General features: G+C 50.0%; 1 protein-coding gene across 2 annotated transcripts in view; it reads right to left on the reverse strand.

Annotated features, from left to right (window-relative positions):
- Window positions 1–5,848: 5,848 nt before the first annotated feature.
- The window catches only part of LOC102449345 (histo-blood group ABO system transferase 1-like), a 44,955-nt gene continuing 27,676 nt past the window's right edge, over window positions 5,849–23,127 (reverse strand). Inside the window, exons 6-7 of one of the 2 annotated variants that reach the window (XM_089772895.1) lie at window positions 22,469–22,603; window positions 5,849–7,174 (exon numbers count right to left, since the gene is read on the reverse strand). In XM_089772895.1, the coding sequence (XP_089629021.1) occupies window positions 6,487–7,174; window positions 22,469–22,603 (823 nt within the window). In that variant the 3' untranslated portion in view covers window positions 5,849–6,486. The remainder of the gene's footprint in view (window positions 7,175–22,468; window positions 22,604–23,127) is intronic. The other variant, XM_089772894.1, reaches the window with a different exon arrangement.

A 23,127-nucleotide genomic window follows, 5' to 3' on the forward strand; every position in this document is an offset into this window, starting at 1 on the left:
CCTCCAGCGTAGTGCCGGCTTCCCACAGGGTGGACGGAAGTCCTGCCTGCAGCTTCACGCCACTTCCAGGGGTTCCGGAAGTGCGCTGGCTGCTCCCCTCCCACAGATCTGTGGCATCCTTGGCACGCTGCGGGAGGTGGCATTGGCCCCGGAGGAGGAGTGCAGCAGTTTCCCTGCATCGGTGGGGTGAGTCGAACACAGGGGTTGGCCCTGGGGTTTGGCCCCGGGGCAGGCGCGTGGGGGTTTAGCTGCGCTGCAGGAGGCAAGCGCCGGACCTGGAGGAGGCACGCGCCCGCTTCCCTTGGAGGGTGGGGGAGAATCCTGGGAGGAGGCGGGTGCAGTGGACTCTCTGTCCCCACTGCCCCCCTGTTCCCTCTCCCCTCTCTCCACTCCCCTGTTCCCTCTCCCCACCCTCAGAAACCTGTCCCCATTGGCACCCTATCTCCTGCCCTCCTGGCACCTTGTTCCCTCTCCCCACGCCCCAGCCTCAGAAACCTGTCCTCACTGGCACCCTGTCCCCTGCCTTCCTGGCACATTGTCCCCTCTCCCCTGTCCCTAGCCCCTTTCCCCAGCCCTCAGTTCCCTGTTCCCTCTCCCCACTCCCCAGCCTCAGAAACCTGTCCCCATTCGGTCACCCCATATTCCTCTTTCCACGAGGAATAAGGGGGCTTCCAAAAGAAGGGGTTTTCTGACATTTGTTCCAGTCTAGACAGGCCAAATGTTGGAAAAACGTCTTCCTATAGAAGAATTGGGGGAAAAAGCAGCAGTATAAGGGTTGGGGATAGCAAGTGACGGAGAGGAGGAGAATAGAGAGGGCGGGGCTTCAAGGAAGGGGCGGGTTGTAGATCTTGGCTTGTTCTGTCATTTAAAAAGTGATCTTGGGTGTAAAAAGGTTGGAGACCACTGTCCTAACAGGACACTGCTCCCCTCTGCTCTTACACCTTTCCTGAGAAATGGGAGGGGGCCACTAGCACTTTTGCAAAATTCATCAGGCTTGTCAATTAGGGAAATGAGAAACACTGAAGCAGCAACATTCCAATATTATGAGAAGTGGGTGAGGAGGGAATTCTATCAGCCTCTAGGCAGGATGAGAGTGGATCACACTTTAGTCTACGGCTATGTCTAGACTGGCATGATTTTCCGCAAATGCTTTTAACGGAAAAGTTTTCTGTTAAAAGCATTTTTCGGAACAGAGCATCTAGATTGGCACGGATGCTTATCCACTTATTGCGGAAAAGCGTCCGTACCAATTTAGACGCGCTTTTGCACAAAAAAGGCCCGATCGCCATTTTTGCGATCGGGGCTTTTTTGCGCAAAACAAATCTGAGCTGTCTACACTGGCCCTTTTGCACAAAAGCTTTATGCAAAAGGACTTTTGCCCAAACGGGAGCAGCATAGTATTTCCGCAAGAACACTGACAATCTTACATGAGATGTCAGTGTTCTTGCGGAAATTCAAGCAGACAGTGTAGACAGCTGGCAAGTTTTTCCACAAAAGCAGCTGAAAAACTGGGGGGGGGGGGCCGCGCATGCGCCAGGAGCACAGGGGCAGAGCCAGCCATGTGTCGGAGCGCAGGAAAGGCTCTAGCCGGCCCTGGAAATAGGAGGTCACTCTCCCCTGCACCTCTCCTACAGCAACACAAGGGAGGGGTCACTCTCCTCAGCACCCCCTCCCACAGCAACACAAGGGAGGGGTCACTCTCCCCAGCACCCCCTCCCACAGCAACACAAGGGAGGGGTCACTCTCCCCAGCACCCCCTCCCACAGCAACACAAGGGAGGGGTCACTCTCCCCAGCACCCCCTCCCACAGCAACACAAGGGAGGGGTCACTCTCCCCAGCACCCCCTCCCACAGCAACACTAGGGGGGTCACTCTCCCCTGCAACCCCTCCCACAGCAACACTAGGGGGGTCACTCTCCCCAGCACCCCTCCCACAGCAACACAAGGGAGGGGTCACTCTCCCCAGCACCCCCTCCCACAGCAACACAAGGGAGGGGTCACTCTCCCCAGCACCCCCTCCCACAGCAACACAAGGGAGGGGTCACTCTCCCCAGCACCCCCTCCCACAGCAACACAAGGGGGGGTCACTCTCCCCAGCACCCCCTCCCACAGCAACACAAGGGGGGGTCACTCTCCCCAGCACCCCCTCCCACAGCAACACAAGGGGGGGTCACTCTCCCCTGCACCCCTCCCACAGCAACACAAGGGGGGTCCCTCTCCCCAGCACCCCCTCCCACAGCAACACAAGGGGGTCCCTCTCCCCAGCACCCCTCCCACAGCAACACAAGGGGGGTCCCTCTCCCCAGCGCCCCTCCCCCTTGGCAACCCGGGACGTCGGAGACATAGGGAGCGAGAACTCATCTTCTCGCGAGAACCTTTGCACGCCGGCGCGAGTTTTCAGGCGCTTGCCTGTTGCCCTGGAAACGCAGGGAGGCGGAGGCGCGCGTCTCCCCCCGGGGAGGGGGAGGGGCGGTTGTACGGTAGCGCTGCCCCGCCCCCAGGGAAAATCACCCGCCCTTTTGCTGTGGGAGGAGCCCTGAGTAGCGCCCATCCTCAGAGGCTGCTGCCTGCGCCTGGGCCCGGGGCTGTCCGTGCCGGCAGGGGAGGGGGCGAGGCTGGGCCGCTGCCTGTCACCCCTATTGCCACAGGGGCGGGGGGAGCCGGGCTGGGGCAGTTACCCCCCCCCCCAAGTCCCAGGGGAGAAATGGGGGCGGGTCTCCCAGGCGGCCGAGGGCCGCACAGTCAAGTTCTTCAGCCCCTCTCGGCCCTTTGTTTCCCGTGGACCTACCGGGTGACTGGGGCGGGGGCTGCATGTTCCAAGGCTGCCGAGCCGGCCGCTCCCCCCAGTCACAGAGTCCTAGACCCGGAGAGCTGGAAGAGCCTTGCAGGGAATTCCCGTCTGGACACTCCACGGTTTGTGAGAAAAAGAAAAAGCAGATTTTCTGTCCCGCGCTCGGTGTCTGCAAGAACCTTTCATTTGGCAGATGAAGAACTAACCACGGTATTTACCTTAGGAGTCTACAAACAATGAGTCCTTCGTCCTCACCCTCTGGGAGAAACCCACTGAACCAGGGGCGCTCAATATTGTCTAGCACAGGGTTCTCAAACTTTGTGATACCACAACCCCCTAAAATGAATTCGTGTGACCCCACCCTGACTGCTTGGCTTTATACTTTCAGCGGACAGCATTTTCTGACAACAAATTGAAGCTGTTCTATTCCAGTAACAAAAACACTTGTGAAACCAAAAGATACGTCACTTTCATACTTTCTTGATTTAGGCCTATTTTTATCAGCAATATTGGTAGATTTTTCATCAGCTTTTCGCTTGCTTTACCACACAGAAAAACCTTTCCGTTGTAAGGCTAAAATTGCTGGGGAAAGAACAGATTAGGAACTATATAGAAAAGCTAAACATACACAAATCCATGGGCCCAGATTTAATGCATCCGAGGGTACTGAAGGAGTTGGCAATTATCATTGCAGAGCCTTTGGACATTATTTTTGAAAACTCATGGAGATCGGGAAAGATCCCAGATGATTGGAAAAAGGCAAATATAGTGCCCATCTTTAAAAAATAGAAGGACGATCCAGGGTACTACAGACTCATTAGCCTTACCTCAGTTCCTGGAAAAATCATGGAAGGGATCCTCCAGGAATCCATTTTGAAGCACTTGGAAGAGGGGAAAGTGATCAGGAATAGTCAACATGGATTCATGAAGGGCAAGTCATGCCTGACCAATCTGATTAGCTTCTATGATGACGTAACTGGCTCTGTGGATATGGAGAAGTCAGTGGATGTGATATACATTGACTTTAGCAAAGCTTTTGATATGGTCTCCTACAATATTAGGAAGAGCATTACCAGCAGATCTAGAGAAGTGATTATTCCCCTTTATTCAGCTCTGGTGAGGCCACATCTGGAATATTGTGTCCAGTTCTGAGCCCCCCACTATAGAAAGGATGTGGACGCATTGGAAAGGGTCTCGCGGAGGGCAACCAAAATGGTTAGGGGACTGGAGCACATAACCTAAGAGGAGAAACTGAGGGATTTGGGCTTGTTTAGTCTGCAGAAGCGAAGAGTGAGGGGGGATTTGATAGCAGCCTTTAACTTCCTGAAGGGCGGTTCCAAAGAGGATGGAGAAAGGCTGTTCTCAGTAGTGACGGGATGGCAGAACAAGGAGCAATGGTCTCAAGTTATAATGGGGGAGGTCTAGGTTGGATGTTAGGAAAAACTATTTCACTGGGAGGGTGCTGAAGCATTGGAAAGGGTTGACTAGAGAAGTGGTGGAATCTCCATCCCTAGAGGTTTTTAAGTCTCGGCTTGACAAAGCCCTGGCTGGGTTGATCTAGTTGGGATTGGTCCTGTCTTGGGCAGGGGGCTGGACTTGATGACCTCCTGAGGTCTCTTTCTGCTTTATGATATGTGAGAAAAAGTTATAGAGCTTTACCAATTGTTTGTATATTTCAGTGTGGCCAGCCCGTGGCTCACAAGCTACATGCTGCGCTTTCATTAAAAAATTGTGGCTCCTGATGGTATTGCTCAGGCCGGCTTCTCTGCACAAGACTGCTCTCAGCGGGGCCGCTCTGAGCCGCGTTCCAGTGTGTGCTCGCAGCCCACCACTCTGCTTGCAGCCCCTCCCACTCCGCGCATGGCGTCCCAGCCAGTGCTTGCTCAAGGCCGGCCACTCAGCGCATGCACCCTAGCACCTGGAAGAAGACACACGTGGCGGTAGGCCTTAGGTTAGAGCGGGGCAGGGGGGGATCAGGTTGGAGTGGGGAGGCAGGGGGCTGGCTCTGGGGGAGGGGAGGGAAAGGGATGGGGGGATTGGGTGAGGGGGGAGTAGGCATTAGCTCCAAGTGCTCTGGAAGTGTGCAGCTGTCGTGGGGAGCGAGGAGCAGAGCGCACGCTTCCTGAGCAGTTGGAGCTGGCACAGTCTTGGAACTCCCCCTCCCCACAGGCAGGAAGTAAGTTGCTGGTGTGCCACAGACCTAGATGTTCAGGAAATGTGCCGGCAGTCTGGGGGAAGGGAAGCAGTGCACATGCTTACTGAGACCCCAGACTTGCCGTACAGCTGTAGGATCCCCAGGTACTGGCCCCAGATGTCTCTGTCCCTTCCACCTAGCCAGACCCCTTCCATGAGTCCCTGCCCCCCGCACCAGCACCTTCTCCAGCACCCTATTCCCTGCCCCCACCAGCACAGTTGGGGCTTCGGGGCTTTTGAAGGGGTTGTTTTTTAGCATCTCACTTGTGTGGCCCTGACTAACTTTTCTGAAGGGTCAGTGACCCCTGACTCAAAACAGGTGCCCTGCCCCTTTCATAAATAAAGACAACACTGAAACATGTTGTGTTTGATATAATATTTTATTTAAGAATGAAGCCTGGCTAACAAGCCCCTAATTGGGGCCAAGCCCCGCACCCACACCTGCACCCACACCCAGACCCCAAACCTGTGTTCATCATACACTGGAACCCCCTGTCCTGAGCCTCTCATATCCGCAAACTCCTGCACCCCCCACATCCTCAGTCTTCTGCCACAACACTCGTGCACCATCCACACACTGCAAATCTGTGTCCTGAGCCCATCATACTCCCAGCCTCCAAGCCCTGAGCCCATCATGCCCCTCAACCCAAACTCCTGCACCCTCACATCCACAAGCTGCAGCTTGCTCAGCATAATAATCAAATATAATAATAAATAATAATAATAATAAAATAAAAATCCAACCCTCCACCTGACCCCAACACTGCAGCCTGGAGTCCCCTCCCTGAGCCTTTTCTGCTTTCTCCTGCACCCAAATTCCCTCCCAGAACTTGCACCTCTCACCTCTTCCCACACCCAAATCCCTTATTCCCCCTCCAGAGCCCACATTGCCTCCTTCAACCCAGTGAGAGTGGCTCTTGTTCGAAAATGTTATTTTTATCATTATATTTTGTATACTATATATATCTGCATAACTTTAAATGAATTGCAGATATATGGGGCAGCTGGGACACGTGGCTTTTAAAGGGAGCAGCTTTTTTTTTTTTTTGGCTCAACAACTGTCCCCCCAGAGTACCGGCACCTACATAGACAGATGTATAAAAATAAATGTATAATACATGGCTCTTATCACTCTATCCACTGCTGTTTTGGCCTCTTGGTCTCCAATGGGTTGACCACCTCTGGTATATTCTCATCAATCAAGGAAACCTGCAATATCAGTTAGGTTAGTTTGAACTAAGATAGTGGCGGGCAACCTGTGGCCCATCAGGTTAATCTGATTACAGGCCACGACATATTTTGCTAGCATTGACTATGCACACCGCTCCTGTAGCATTCAGTGGCAGTCCTTCTCTGTTCCTGGCCAATAGGAGCTGTGATGTGTGGTGCCTGCAAATGATCAACATCAGCAAAATATCTTGCGGATAGCAATCAGATTACTTTGGGCCACATGTGGCCTGAAGGCTGCCCACCACTGCACTAAGACTGGTCAGAGAAGAATTTCATTTATTTCTGATTGCAGCATGGTTCTTTGGTACAGCAAGAAACCTCCTTTTCCTGAGGATCTGTGGCTTACCCATATTGTCATCCCACACGTATTCTGGGGAAAGTATTTTAGTTGGTTTGTGGTAAATAAAATACTTGTTTAAGTGACTCTCTTCTTGCCATATTGCCTCAATTCCATTGTCTTTGTCCACCATGATGGCTTCATGGCATTTCTTGGTCAGCTTGTAAACCTCCTTTACTGTTCCTCCAAAAAATGCTGCAGCATAGTAAAAGTCACCCTCATCATGGGGCACATAAGCTTGAGAAGCAGGTCGACGTTCATAGGTGAAAGACTGACGCTCTGAACCGTAGAATCCTGGGTGTAGTGTGCCAAACAAGTCGCTCAGGATTTCTACTCCAACTTGGTCATTAAACCTCATGTCTATATCAACAGACACAAGGTAGTCAACCTCATTAATGAACTGCTTCTGTGAGAAGTTGTGGATCATTTCCATGCGTCGCAAAACAATTTCTTGCCACCTCGAGTAGTTTTGGATTTGCAAAACTACTACGTTCCTTCCTTCTTTGAGCTCAACTTTAGGAACTTCTTGTGGTCTGTCTGTGAAAATGTAATAGTTCACTTTATATCCAACCATAAAATACGTCTCTGCAGTTTCTAAAAGATTCTTGAGGAACACGACATACCTACCAAAAAAAAAAAAAAAAAAAAAGAAATTATAAGAAATAAAAGGCATGGTGGGAGAAGACTGGAAAAAGGGGCAGAGCTGTACAGCATCATGAAGATGAGGATAAAAATTCTGAATTTAATGTGGAAAAAGATAAGAGGCGGAGAAAGGACTGACAGGGCTGGTGACACGGCTGGACTAACTAGAAGGATCTAGGATTTAGCTGTTGTTATTGCGGGGAGGGGGGAGGAAGATGAACCAATTAAAAGCACTTGGTGATTATCAAAGCTGTGTAAATGTTTGTTGTTTTCTCCTATGGAAAAAATCCAGTTTCTATAAGATTTCTATTAAGAAGTAACAAATCACTGTGACACCACCTAACAGGCTTTGTTGCAAGCAGGAATTGATAATGCTCATGCACTTCAAAAATAACTTTTATATTTTAATCAGAAACAATGTTTTAAAAAGTATTTGGTGCGAGTTTCCTGGTGAGGATTACTTCCTTCCAAACCCTGGTGATAATCAACCTTCATCTCTTGAGCCACATTCAGCTCTTCAAGGCATTGTACATGACTCTGATGGAGTCTGTGCTACAGGAGCGAGTGAGGTCTTAGATACTGTGCTGATTACATGAGTGCTCTGCCCATGAATACATGTGGAAGTGCCAAGAAATGAAGCACAGACACCATGGCGCTCTATCCTTCCCAACAGCCAGGAAGGGAGTCTACCTGAGAAAAATGAAGAGCTGACATGTACCCTGTCTGTATCTGAACCAAGTGTTACAAGAGCTCCCCGCACATGTAGCCAGTACTGAGCCAAGATCTCTGGCAGTGATTTGACATCAATGGCTGGGAAACAGCCAGGGCACTAGGACCACCAGCACTCAGAAGCCTTATCCTGCTTTTATACTGGAGAGAGCCAGCAAAGGAACCTCTAAAACATCCATCAAAACCCCTCAAGGGCCAGGTGAGGCATCACTATCTTCCAGAATTCAACTCACACCCAATAGGAGCTTTACAGTTACACTGCAAATATCCAAGCCCCCTTCATTTGACTATGTGAGAGATGAACATGAGAGTTGTACGCTGTAGCTCTTAGAAATTAACATCAACCTCATTTGTTGCCCCTTTAGAACCCAGTAGTAGTGAATGAGAAACATCCTTCCGGTTATTGTTCTTGTTTGGTTCCTTTTTATACTGTAAACAGATATACAGCAGAGTGAAGAATGGAATTGTTTATTCACAGTCATTTCCAATGCAGTTACTAGCCACATGCAGTTTGGATGTGCCAGAAGACCTTTCTGCAACATATTTAGCCTTGCTTGAAGAAACTGATTTCTGATTCAAAGCTAAGCGTTTTTAAGTTAGCGCTTTTCTCATTACAAGAAAATGTAAAGGTGCACCAGGAATCATTTAGCAACCCTCCCTATAAAACAAAGGGTACTAATATGCTACTTATACCCACGATATTATTGGGAAGAGATTCTAATTCATATTGAATCAGGGGTAGTTACAAACCATTGTGCCAGCATCATATATAGGGGTGTTACATTGCTTGGGGTTTTGTCTTTCTAAGTCCTGTCTGCATGTAATCATTATCAATCCTATTAAACTTTTTACAAGGGTGGGAAAGTTAGCTCCAGTATCCTGGACAAATTCAATCCTCATTTCTATCATTCAAGCTTCCCAAATTGGCCCTGTATTTTCAAAATGATCTGGTATTCTTTGCTTTCTGTCCTAATGTGTCGTGTCTCATTGATGTACAACATTGAAAAGGTGCTGTATCTAATTGGTGGCCCAATCAGCCTGGCATATATTTATATATATAGTTGAGATTGGTCCTGCCTTAGGCAGGGGGCTGGACTGGACAACCTCCTGAGTCTCTTACAGCTCTATGATTCTATGGTTCTGTGGCTGATTCAGCACAGGTACAAAAACCTACTTGTCCATGCTTAACAGGATGATAGTGGAAAAATAATCGTGGTATTTTACTATACTTTGCTCTGGAGTCCTTTTGTAAAACAGGACGGATAAAGATAACAAAGTTTCTGTTCATCTCTAAGTGCTTAGAAAAAACTGAGGGAGTGGCGGAAATTGGCTGGCAATAGAGCTTGTTAAATGCTGTCTGAAAAGGAAGTTACTCACCTTGTGCAGTATCCTCTGTTCTTTGAAGTGTGTTTCCCTGTGGGTGCTCAACTTATGCTGACAGGGATCCCTGGAGCTGCAGATCGGAGCTTTTTTCTAATCAGTTGCTAGTCGGGCCACACATATACAGCGTGTGTCTTGAGCTGCCAGCAATTTGATCTCCTCCCCTCAGTTCCTCGTCTACCACAGAGCAGACGTTCTCTGAATAGCGGGGAGGAAGGGAGGGTCGTGGAGCAGCCATGGGGGGACACACCTCGAAGAACAGATGTTACTGCACAAATTGAGTAACTCCGTTTTCTTCTTTGGGTGACGTCCCCATAGGTGCTTCACGTATGGTGATTACCAAGCAGTGTCCTGAGTGGTTGGTGGGACTTGGAGTTACTGCTTAATGACAGTGAATAAAACTGCTGTAGCCACCATTGTATCATTCGCCAACTGAACCATTATCACGTAACACTTTGAGAATGTGTGTTCTGAAGACCATGTAGCTGCCCAGGAAATATCTTGTAAGGACATTTTTGAAGAATGCCATGGATGCTGCCATTGCCCGAGTTAGAATGGGCTCTTGTTAAAGCTGGCAAGGGTTTTCCGGATAGTGAATGGCATTGAAGGATTCAAGTCGCTATCAATTTTGAAATTCGCTGGGTCGATATGGGAATGCCCTTTGAAAGGCCAGACATAGCAATAAAGAGTCGTGAGGTTTCGCGAAATTCCCGAGTTCTGTCAATGTAGTAGGCCAAAGCCCTTCATACAACCAATATATGTAGCATTGCCTCCTTGGGAGAAGCATGAGATTTCAGGAAGAATGCAGGCAGAACAACAGGTTCATTGATGTAGAAAATCATGCTGACTTTTGGAAGAAACACAGGATGCAGCCTCAAAATCCCTTTCTCCGTACTAAACACTATATAGGGCGGGCCCTCCATTAGCACGCCTATTTCACTGACTCTCCTCATGGAAGTTATGGCTTCAAGAAAGAGAACTTTCATGGTAAGTAGAGGCAGAGCACATGAGAACGTTGGCTCTAAGAGGGGTTTCATGAGAGCAGTCAATACCAAGTTAAGATCTAATGTAGGAATTAGCAAGAGCAGAGGGCCTCATGGTCATGGAACCATCAAGAAGCCGTGCACGGAGATTCCAGACTGTGGATTCCAGTGATGCAACTTGCCTCCATTCTGGACCAAGAAGTTGTACCAGGGTGGTAGCAGGTAGGGTGGTTTGAGAGACAAGTCCCAAAGAGCTGGATACCAAATCTGCTCAGTCCAGGCAGGTGCTATCAGGATAACTCAAGCACTGTGAAGCTGAATTTTTCACAACTCTGGAAATCAATGGAATTGGAGGAAAGGCATAGTAAAGTGGTTCATCCCATGAGAGGAGAAATGCATCACTCCTGGATCTCCTGCCCAGTCCCGCTCAAGAGCAAAATCTGGGACATTTGGTGTTGTTTGATGTTGTGAAGAGGTCCATGGTAGGATAGCCCCATCTGTGGAAGATGGTATCTGTGACTGCTGGGTGAAGTTCCCATTCGTGTTGAATTGTAAAGTTGTGGCTTAGGGCATTTGCCATGGTGTTGCCTGCTCCGGGAAGATACATGGCTTTCAGGGTGACCCCATGCCCTATACACCAGTTTCAGAGGCAGGCTGGACTGCCTCTGTGCACAGGGATCTGGAGCAGGCTCCCCCATCTGTTTATATAGTACATAGTGGTCGTGTTGTTCGTAAGAACATGAACCGAGCAGTTGGCTATGGAAGGAGCAAAATGCCTTCTGGCATTTCTGACAGCTGTGTTCCAGAATGTTGCTATGTAACAGAGCATCATGTGGTAGCCACTTGCCCTGTACAGTTCTGCTTTGGAGGTGTGCCCCCCAATGCAGTAGTGAGGCATCTGTGGTAATTTGTACAGCAGGCTCCTCCTATAGGAATGGGGTTCCAGTTAACAGATTCTGTGGACATGTCCACCATTTCAGTGACTGCAGCACCTTGTCTGGCACAAGCACCTGTTTGTGCAACGAGTGATGTGAGGGCGTATACATCGATGCTAGCCAGTGCTGTAGGGGTCGGAAGTGGAGGCGTGCATATGGTACCACATATGTGGTGGCCACCATGTACCCCATGAGTTGAAGGCAAGTACGGACTGTGGTGGATGGGTTTGCAATGAGGGCTAGAGCTAAACCTCGAAGCGTATGGAATCTTTGATGTGGAAAACATGCCCTGGCTGATATGGCATCTAGTCTTGCTCCTATAAATTCTAGGTCTTGAACGGGAGTGAGTGTTGACTTTTGTTCACTGATTAGGAGCCCCAGCAGGTTGAACAGTTGCTTGTTTTTTGTTATCATGTCGATCACATCCTCTTGTGAATGACTCTTCAGCAGACAGTCCATCGAGGTAAGGAAAAATCGTCACTCCCTGTTGTCTGAGGTATGCTGCCACTACTGCAAGGGCTTTTGAGAAAACTCGTGGGGCAGATGACATTCCGAAGGGGAGGACCTCGTATTGGAAATGGTCCCCTCCTGCTATAAACCAAAGGAAACGTCTGTGTGATGGATGTTTTGTTATATGAAAGTATGTGTCCTGTAGGTTGAGGGCTGCGAACCAGTTTCCTTTGTCCAGTGTTGGAATGATTGAGGCTAGTGTGACCATTTTGAAATGCTGTTTTCTCAGGAACTTGTTCAGCTTCCAGGGATCCAGAATTGGCCTCCATCCCCTTGTGCGCTTTTGGGTGAGGACATACGTTGAGTAAATGCCCCTTCCCCAGTAAGGAGTGGGAACTCTTTCTACGGCCCCTAAGTGGAGAAGCTGCTCAATCTCCTGTCTGAGAGGAGCCCCGTGAGAAGGGTCCCTGAAGAGGGATGAGAAGGGGGAGTGGGTAGGTGGAATGGAAGTAAATGGGATGGTGTACCCCATATGTATGATCAACAAAACCCAGTAGTCTGACGTTATAGTGCCCCAGTGATAGATATGGGGCAAAGCCTGTGATGGAATAGGCCATTCTGTTCTTGCTGTTGCACTGGACGATCTGGGAGGTTGTGCAGACCCTCGACCAATGTCTCAGATTTGTTGTTTGGTAGGCTGAGAGTCTGAAGGGTGCTATTGCTGCAGGTGCTTCTTCTGGATACGTTGTCTGTTTTTGGTATAATCATAGGCCTTGTTCTGTGGTCGATTATAAAACGAGTCTCTGGCCCAGTTATATGGGGCATAGTACTTTCTCTTGTGTGGTGGTGTATACATCCCAAGGGTGTGTTGTGTAGTGTGGGAGTTCTTACTACTGTGTAATATCTCATCCTACTTATCAAAGGGTAGGTCTTCTACTTTGTTCTGAAGATCTTTAGGAACCCCTGAAGCCTAAAACCATAATACCCGTCTCATGACTATCGCCATGGCCGTGGCCCTTGCAGCTATATTGGCTACATCAATCGCTGCCAATAATGCCATGCAGGTGATGGTATGGCCCTTGTGAATGATTACTCTCAGGAAAGCTCTTTTGGATTCTGTTAAGTGTTCCATGAGTTCTGCTAACTTTGAATAGTTACCAAAACCATGGTTAGCTAGTAAAGCTGTATAATTTGCTATCCTGAGTTGAAGGGTGGCCAAGGAGTATGCCTTTTCCCCAAACTGATCAAGTTTCTTGTGATCTCTGTCCCCTATATTCAATCTAAATAGGGGAGCCTTGTATCTCTGATTTGCAGCATCCACCACCAATGAATTGGGCTGGGGGTTGGAGAAAAGGAAATCAAAGTCCTTTGGTGGAACAAAATACTTTTTGTCTGCCTTTTTACAAGTTGATGGAACTGAAGCAGATGTTTTCCAGATGTCATTCAAGACTTCCATAATGGCCTCATCAATGGGCAATGCTATTCTGCTCCTCGTGGATGGACAAATGTTCTTAAAGAGACTGTGTTGCTTCTCCTTTACTTCCTGAAGCTTAACTTCTTGTGTTATGGCCACTCTTTTGAAGAGATCCTGAAATTGCTTTAAGTTGTCAGTGCCCTGCGTATCATCAGAGACCATAGCCTCATCCTGAGGGGGAAGATTCATGAGGGGAGTGTATGTGGATCCTCCCAACTATCAGATAGCTGGCCCTCTTCCTCTTCGGAATCTGGCATGGTCAAGATCGTATGGGGTGGAAAGGCTGGCCGAAGTCTTTTCGGTGATGAAGATCAACACTGTGAATGATGCCTCCATGATCTGCAGTAATCCCAAGGTGCCCACTGTGGAGGATACTGTGGCAGTGGATAATGGTGGTCAGTGGATAATGGTATTGTTGCGAGCGGTAAGGCTGATCCTTGCAATGATGATAACTAGTACATTGCAGGGGATGAATGATGAGGTGAAGATGCACCCCTGTGATGATAATTAAACAAGTCTTGCTCACATAGCCTTGGAGATGCCTTGTAGAGTGGAGAGCGAGGGGTGGGTGAGTCCTGAACAGGTGGAGTGGGAGGGAGGGTGGGTGGAGCACCTCCACTCAGTAGACATCTGAGCTGTGTTCTTTATTAGCCCGTGTGTGTCAGCGCTATCCTTCTGCTGATTGCTTAGAGCAGCCTCCTCTACGGGGAGTGCTTGAGATGGTGGTGCGCTTGTGGTGGTGCGCTGCTTCCATGGATCTGCTTGGAAGGTGGTTCCACTTCCTGGCTCTGTGCGGTGGAAGCTGGCACCGTGGTTCATCGGTGCGGCGTCTGTGAAACTGACGAGGCAGGCGTGGTTTCAGAGCGCTGCCTCGGTGCCACATTCACCTTGCCTGGAGAGGCTCTGTGTGCCAAAGCACATTCAATGCTTCTGGCACCCCCTCCCCCCTCGCAGGGTCTGGGGGACAGCTGAGCAGGCAGCGATCTGGCCGGCAACAGAACATGTCCCCTCTGCCTTCTAGGGGTTGTGGAAGCAGATCATGTAGCTGGAGAAAAGAAGGTTACTCACCTTCCTGTAACTGACGTTCTTCGAGATGAGCATCCCTGGGGGTGCCCCACAATAGGTGTTGAGCATCCCAGCACTTCTCGACGGATTTTTCTTAGCAGTGCATTGGGGGCCACACATGCGAGCCTCCCCCAGTGCCATCACGCATGCATACCCCCCCCTTCAGTTCCTTCACTATCCAGAACCCGGCAAAGAATGTGTTATAGATGTTATCATAAGGGCATTCTGAAGTAGAGGGAGAAAGGGAGGGTAGTGGAGCACCCCCAGGGATGTTCATCTCAAAGAATGTCAGTTACAGGAAGGTGAGTAAAGAACAGTTACTTACCTCGTAACTGTGATTCTTTGAGATGTGTTGCTCATGTCCATTTCAATATAGACGTGTGTGCGCAGCGTGCATGCGCCGTCGGAAACTTTTCCCTCAGCAGTACCCTTAGTGTCAGCAAGGGAGCCCTCTGGAGTGGCCCCGGTATATCGGCCCATATATACCCCTACTGGCTCCCTCACCCACTCTGTTCCTTCTTACCAGCATATTCCAGATAAAGGGCGGTGGGCGGGGATTTGGAATGGACATGAGCAACACATCTCGAAGAATCATAGTTACGAGGTAAGTAACTGTTCTTTCTTCTTCAGTGATTGCTCATGTGAATTCCAATAAAGGTGACTCCAAAGCAGAACCTAACTAGGCGGAGGACCGGATGTCGAGACCACGGAGGAGCTGAGGACCGCCCTACATAGAATAGCGTACTCTCTGGCCTGATGTGACAGCTCATAGTGGTTGGCAAATGTGTGGACCAAGGACCATGTGGTAGCCCTGCAGATGTCCAGGATGGGAACCTGCACTGCGAAAGCAGTGGAAGCTGCCACAGCTCTCGTGGAGTGTGCTCTAAGGGTCGGGGCTGAGATGCCCTTTAGGGAGTAGCACTCCCTGATACAGGCAGTTATCCATGAGGTGATTCGCTGAGTGGTTACAAGTTGGCCTCTCATGCGTTCCGCGATGGCTACGAAAAGTTGTGTTGATTTTTGGAACGGTTTGGTCCTGTCTAAATAAAAGGCTAACACCCTACGGACGTCTAACATGTGTAAAGCCTGCTCTTTCCCAGATGCGTGCTGTTTTGGGTAAAAGACTGGTAGAAGAATGTCCTGGGAAGCGTGGAATGAAGAAACCACCTTTGGCAGAAAGGCTGGGTGGGGGTAGAGCTGAACTTTGTCCTTAAAATCACTGTGTAGGTGGGATCTGATGTCAGCGCTCTAAGCTCAGACACCCGCCTCACAGATGTGATTGCCACTAGGAGGGATACCTTATATGATAGGTGAAAGAGAGAGTACGTGGCTAGCAGTTTGAACGGGGGCCCCATAAGTTTGGATAGGACCAACTTTATGTCCCACCGGTGAATGGGTTGCCGGACATGTGGATAGAGCCTGTCCATTCCTTTTAGGAACCTGTTGACCATTGGGTTGGCAAATAGTGTTTTCCCCCCTTCCCCTGGGTGGAAGGCCGAGATGGCTGGTAGGTGGACCTTAATGGAGGAGGAAGAGAGATGCTGGAGCCTAAGGTCCAACAGGTAATCCAGGATCAGGGGGACTGGTGCCCACCTCGGGTATACCCCCCGCTTCTGAGAAGCCCAACAGCAAAACTGCTTCCACTTAGCGAGGTACGTGGTTCTAGTAGAGGGTTTTCTGCTACCCAGTTGGACTTCTGAACTCATTGAGAGCACTGGAGTTCTTCTGCCATTAACCATGGAGCTTCCACGCTGTCAAAGGACTGCAGGCCTGGGTGGTGAAGCCTGCCCGAGTCCTGGGATATCAGGTCCCGGGACTAGTGGGAGGGTTATGGGTCTCTTGCATGAGAGGTTGAGGAAGGTCGAAAACCAGTGTTGCCTGGGCCACGCTGGGGCGATTAGAATTAATGATGCCCTGAACTCCCGCACTTTCGACAGGACCTATGAACCAGTGGGAAGGGTGGGAAGGCGTACAGCAGGCCTTGCGGCCAGTGGAGGAGGAGAGCATCCCCTGAGGAACTCCATTCCTGTCCCATGAGGGAGTAGTAGTGGGGGCACTTCATGTTTTGCCCTGTGGCGAGCAGGTCCAGGTGTGGAAATCTCCACATGCGGAAGATGGACTGGGCAACGTCCCAATGCAGGGACCACTCATGGCTCGCAAACAATCTGCTCAGTCTGTCTGCCAGGACATTCTGTGAACCCAGGAGATACAAGGCCATTGGGTGGATATCCGCCCCAGTGCAGAGTTCCCACAGGCGGATCGCCTCTGAGCACAGGCAGGAGAAGCAAGCCCCGCCCTGCTTGTTTATATACGCCACTGCTGTCGTGTTGTCCAACAGGATAAGGACAGGCTTGCCCCTCAGGTGGGGAAGGAAAGCCGCACAAGCCAATTGGACTGCCCTGAGTTCCCTGACGTTGATAATGCAGGGAGGTTTCGTGTGGGGACCATGTACCTTGAGTGTGCAGCTCTCTCAGGTGGGCTCCTCAACCTGTGTCTGACGCGTGTGTGACTAATCGGATGGACGGGACTGGCCGGGAGAATGGGACCCCTGCACAGGCCTCCACTTGATGGGTCCATCACTCCACCGCGAGGAGAAGGGGGGCAGGAACGGTCAACACTCTGTCCCAGGAGTGAACAGTTGGATTGTGGACTTGCGATAGCCACATCTGTAGTGGACGCATGCGCAGCCTGGCATGTTGCACTATATAAGTGCAGGCGGCCATGAGGCCCAATTGATGCATGCAAGCCCGGGCGGTGGTCACTGGAAAGTTCTGGATTGACCTGACCGCCAACTGTAATGTGAGAAAGTGGAAGCTGGGTGGAGAATATCTCTGAGACCGGGAATCCAGGGTAGCACCCAAGAACTCTGTTGTCTACAAATTAGTGTGGATTTGTCCAGGTTTAAAAGAAGAACTAGTTCTTGAAAGAGTTCATGGACTGTGATGATGTGATCTCTCACCTTGGTTTCTGACTCTCCCCTGAGGAGCCAATTGTCCAAATAGGGGAACACTTGGATGCCCCTTTTTCTGAGCTCGGTGGCCACTACTGCCATGCATTTGGTGAAGACCTGGAGGCCGTAGAAATACCAAAGAGAAGGACTGTGAATTGGTAGTGGTCCTGGCCCACAGTGAATCGTAGAAACCTCTGATGGAAAAGGGCAACTGAAACATGAAAGTAAGCGTCTTTTAAGTCAAGGGCAGCGTGCCAGTCTCCGGGGGCTAGGGAAGGAATTATGGACGCCAGAGTCACTATTTTGAATTTTGTCTTGACAATGAAAAGATGTAGGGCCCTGAGGTCCAGGATTGGGCAGAGGCACCCTTTTGCTTTTGGAACCAGAAAGTAAAGGGAATAAAATCCCCTGTTTTGAAATTTGCAGGGAACTGGTTCCACCGCCCCTACAATGAGAAGGTGGCGAACCTCCTCCTGTAACAGAGGCTTGTGAGAGGAGTCCCTGAAAAGGGATGGGGTAGGATATTGGGAAGCAGGGGACGAGTGGAAAGGGATTACATAATCCCTTTCCACTATCTCCAGAACCTATCGGTCCGATGTAACAGACCGCCAGGCTTGCAGAAAATGGGATAAATGGTCCCGGAAAGGCACCGGGGAGCAGGGCTGGCTTTAGGAAGTGCAGGGCCCAATTGGAACAATTTCGACGTGGCCTCACAGCAATTTTGGTTGAGCAAAAAAAAAAGCACAAAAAAATCCCCTGCCAACACACGCACACACCCTACGCTGAACTCACACCGCCTGTGGCGCAGACAGCCGATGAACTCTTTCTCCGGGGCCAGCAGATTTGTATAGATTTTGGTGGTGCCCCATTAACCACACCTCCTGACCCCCATTAGCCAGGCCTCTGGAGGCAACACGCTGGACACATGACCAGGCACGATGGACACATGACCAGAAGTAAAAGGTGTCATGTCACCTCTCTCGAAGGACTTTTCCCACCATCCTCCGACCAACAGGGATTAGTTTGGCCCCCACCAAACTCCCCTCATGCAACTATCCTGCAGTTGCATTAACCCAATGTGTGTGACATTAACTCGGGGGCATAGAGACTGGGGGAAGTGTTCCCTCTAAGGCTATGTCTACACTCGCGGTTTCTTATGCAAGTACAGCCATTCCTGCACAAGAACCCATAGAGGAGCCACACTGCCCACCTGCTCTTGCGCAAGGAAATTTACAGTATGGCGTGGTAAGAGAGGGCGTCTTGCGCAAGAGCTATGCTCTTTTCTAACAGATGTAAGCTCTCTTGCACAAGAAGGCAGTGTGGATGCTTGACAGGGATTTCTTGCGCAAGAAACCACTATGGCTAAAATGGCCATTGGAGCTTTCTTGCTCAAGAGAGCTTCCACACTGCCATGGATGCTCTTGCGCAAAAGTACAGCTCGCACATGGCAGTGTGGACGTGTTCTTGCACAAGACGTGTTCTTTCCTCCCATGAGCAGAATGGATTTTGTCTTGTGCACCTGTACTGAGTTCATGTGGCTTGTTTGGATGTGCCACCAGAGGCATAGCGAGGGTGTTATGCGCCCGGGGGCAAAAGATAAATTTGAGCTCCCCTGCCCCCCACCACCATGTAGCACAGCTCCAAACCTGGTGTACAGCTGAGGGGAACTTGTACTGCATCTTCCCCCACCCCTGCACTAGCCCTCCAGTGGAGATGGAAGAGAGTCGGGCTTGGAGCAGAGGCAGGGAGGAGGCTCCAGCTGCCGGTGGCAGGTGGAGTAGGAGCACGTGAGCTGAAGGGATAACAGGGGGAGCAGAATGGGATTAAACTGGAGCCTCCCTAGCATGGTGCCCAGGGGCAACTGACCCCTCCAGCCCCCTCGCTACACCACTGCCCCCCCCCAGATCTATCATCTTATGCATGTGCAAGATCTGTGAGAACAGTCCCAGGAATCTGCAGTTAGTGTCTGTGGTGCCAGCTGCCACATTCACCTCCAAAGAGGGGGCTTCCCAAAGCAGGCCCTTGCTGCTGACCCCCAAGGCAACCACAGGTCCAGTCTCCTTTCAATGGGCCCACTTCCCAGGGCTCATTGATCTTGGATCTGGCTTCCATCCCCTCTCCAACCTTTGCAACTGCCCAGAGGTGCTCACCTTCCGCCTTATACATTCCCACCTCATTCACCCCACAGGGACAGTCTCTGCCTCACTTGTCCTAGGGACTATTCTACCAAGACGTAAAACAAAGTTTCCATGTAAAAGGACTCACTACAAAGCTAAACACTTCAATGAGAGAATGATTAATATAGAGACGTGTCTACATCTGCTGCAGGGAGATGCCTCTGCCTGCCTCACGCCTCTCCCCCCAGAGTCTACAGCCCCATTGCAAAGTGGGGGAGGGGAAGAAAAGAGGCTGAGGCCCATCCAACGGGACTGAAGCAGTCATGAGCAAGCCATGCCCAGGAGCCATTTTCCTGTCCATTGTTGGTGCTGTGTTGCTTCAGGCACGCTGAAATGCAGTCACCTCTAGGGTGTGCTAGACAGCTGTTTAACACCAGCACAAGGTTTCAGGCAGAAGGCAGTGCGGGCTGCCTTCCTGCAGAGCCCCCATCAGAACTACTGTGCCCTCCTGGCTTAGGAAAAGAATAAACAGGAGGATTGGAAATTAACCCGCCCAGTCTCACGTCCCCTAGGCAGGGAATGAACCATCTACATTAGGCCCCAGCTGGAGTATCATGTCCAGTTCTGGGCGCCACATTTCAGGAAATGTGGAGAAACTGTAGAAAGTCCAGAGAGGACAGAAGGACCTGTTGGTTGGCAGTTCTGTATTGGATGCCCCCAGATGCATAGACCTTTCTGCCCAGAAACTCAGTCTTTTTAGCCTCCCTGTTCTTAGGGGTGGCAGTGGGCTGTCCCTGCCACTTCCTTTGGTTGACTGCCTGAATTACTAATGAACCCAGGGGAGAGTGGGAGAAGAGGTGTTCATTACCCTCTTGAGGGTATGTCTACACTACAAAGTTAATTCGAACTAACGGACGTTAGTTCGAATTAACCTTGATAGGCGCTACACTAGCGCTCCGTTAGTTCGAACTTAATTCGAACTAGCGGAGCGCTTAGTTCGAACTAGGTAAACCTCATTGTACGAGGACTAAGCCTAGTTCAAACTTACTAGTTCGAATTAAGGGGTGTGTAGTCCCTTAATTGGAACTAGTGGGAGGCTAGCCCTCCCCAGCTTTCCCTGGTGGCCACTCTGGCCAACACCAGGGAAACTCTATTGCCCTCCCCGGCCCCGGACCCCTTAAAGGGGCACGGGCTGGCTACGATGCCCGTGCCAGGTGCAAGCCTGCCAGCACCCAGCCAGCAGACCCTGCACCTGGCATGGCTCGAGCCAGCCACCCGATGCCCCCCAGCCCTCCCCCTCTTCCCGGGACCAGGCTGGTGGCTCCCGGGAGCTTGCCCAGGACCGCAAGAGGCGGGCACCCGCCTGGTCCAGTGCAGACATCGTGGACCTCGTCCACGACCTCCGCACTAGGCACAGGAAAGCGGCCGTCTAGGGCAGGAGAGCTGCCAGCCTGGCCACCCAGGAGCAGGTGTGCATGAAAATCAAGGTGGTCCACTGAGACCCCCCGGGGCTGCATCTGGCTCCTGGGCCATAGGTTCCCCACCCATGATCTAGATGATAGTCGGTCCTGCCCTGAGGGCAGAGGACTGGAAATAATGACCTGCTGAGGTCCCTTCCACTTCTAGTGTTCTACGATTCTAGGTTGCATTTATAATCTGCCAAGGGCATGTTCTCCACCACCTCTGTCCTGGTCCCACCCTCCTTTTCCTCTTTCACCAATTCCCCACCCCTGCTCTGCCTCCTCCTGGGCCTGCCCTGCCTTTTCACACCCAGTTCTGGCCCCTCCCCTGAATGCACTGCTCCCTCGCTCCTCCCCTATCCTCCCCCAGAACCTCCTAATGTCACAAAACTACTGATCTGCAGCAGGCAATAAACACTGGGAGGGAAGGAAGGGCGCTGAGGCTCAGGGCCCACCAGTAAGCAGGTTGTGATGAGGGAGGGAGAGGCATTGATAGCGGGTTGCCCAATGGCTGCTGAGTACCCAACATGATTTCCGTGGGCCCCAAAAAACCCCTGGAGTCGATTCCTAAGGCGGCCACTGCTGGAGACTGAGCCCAAGCCCTGCATGACACACACATACACAGAAGCACTGCGCCCAAATCACGGGGCCCGGAGCAGTCTCCCTGATTTGCCATTCTCTAGGGATGGCTCTGCTGCCAGCTGCAGTGCCATCCTTACCTCTGTGTGGCTGCTGGCGGTGGCTTTGCCTTCAGAGCTCAGATCCCAGCCAGCAACCACCATTCTCCAGCTGCTCAGCTCTGAAGTCAGTGATGCTACCAGTATTACTGCACTCCCCCCCCCCCCGCCCAATTATCTTGTGATAATTCAGATCCTTTTGGGGCCAGGACAACTACAATTACACCACCATGAAATGTTAGATGTAAATAGCTGAAATCATGAAATTTATTGTTTTAAAAATCCTGTGACGATGAAATTGATCAAAATGGACCATGAATTTGGTAGGGTCCTATCCAGGATTAACAAGCACTTCCCTGTAGCATGCACAGCTATAGAAAAACATTTATGTTAATGAATAGTTCCTTAATCTGTCTTTGCATAGCACGGGTGGGTTCATCACAAGCCACCAAGTATTTTCCTTCATTTACAAATCTGATAAAGCCCTGCTCAACATGAAAGTCAAATTCTTCCTTTGTAAGAAGGACTCTTGAGGAAAGTCTCTCTTCCCAGTTACATTTCTGGTTGTATTTCTGAAATATTCCACCTCAGTAGAGTAGGGGCAGCAGTGTAGCAAGAAGAAATCGAGCAGTATGGAGAAGATAAAAGATCACCTACTCTGAAGTCAGCAAAACATAAGGTCAAAGACTGTGTTCCCAGAGCAAAGGGAGAAGAGGAAAGTACCTTACTTAGCGTCCATAGTTGCTAATCCTTTCAGTTCCCCTCTCTGTGATGCACATAAGAAGCAGCTTAATTTGACCCTTTCTTTTACAAATTCCACATCCTCCTAATTTCTTCCTCCATCCCACTGTGAAATCCCACTCTCCTTTCCCTGTCACTGAAATGTGTTTTAAGTCAATCAGCAGTCTTCCAACAAAATGCCTGCTAGGAAAGGTGAGATGAACAAGGGATACATCATCACTACACACAAACAGAAAACAGGTTCCCACTCTTCTTAGTGGTTATCCTTCATCTTTCGTAACTAACATATAGTTCTATGAATAAGCCATACTCACTTTTTGATTGCAAAAATTATCAGTCCCACAGTGACATTCCTTTGTTTGAACTGCTCATTCAGGATCTCAAGGTTATAGGTTCCTTCCCAAACTATTGGTGCAAACCATGGAGTCATCATAAGGACGTCATTTCTCCTATGGAAGAGGAAATTTTCTTTAGAATCACACTGCAAAAGAAAGAAATACGGAGGCAGTTGCCTTCCCTCCATTTAGAAAGACACCACCAGATCCGTGTGTCGAAGTTCAAAAATAGATAATTAATAGGTGTATAGAAATACACAAGTCCATGAACTTACGTGGCATTGTGGAATAAGACTATATAATGTAACAGGTTACTGCAATCTCCCTGGATTAACCCTTTAAGATTTAGTAATAATATAAGAAGCTATCAGCTTACTAATGGTGCACTGCACTGGCCTCTATCCATCATGCATAAAGTTTGTAACTGAATAAAACATCCTCAGTTGTACTTTGTTAAAGATCCAAGTGTTTCTAAGATTTTGTATGCATGCATTAACACCCAGACAATACAGGGAATTACAGACCAGTCATCTTAACTTCTGAACCCAGAAAGATAATGGAGCTAAAAATTAAGTAATCAATTTGCACGCTAGAATATAATAAGGTGATTAATAGTCAGTGTGGATTTGTCAAGAACA

The sequence above is a fragment of the Pelodiscus sinensis genome, chromosome 23, assembly GCF_052426305.1.
Source record: "Pelodiscus sinensis isolate ZL-2025 chromosome 23, ASM5242630v1, whole genome shotgun sequence".
NCBI lineage: Eukaryota > Metazoa > Chordata > Testudines > Trionychidae > Pelodiscus > Pelodiscus sinensis.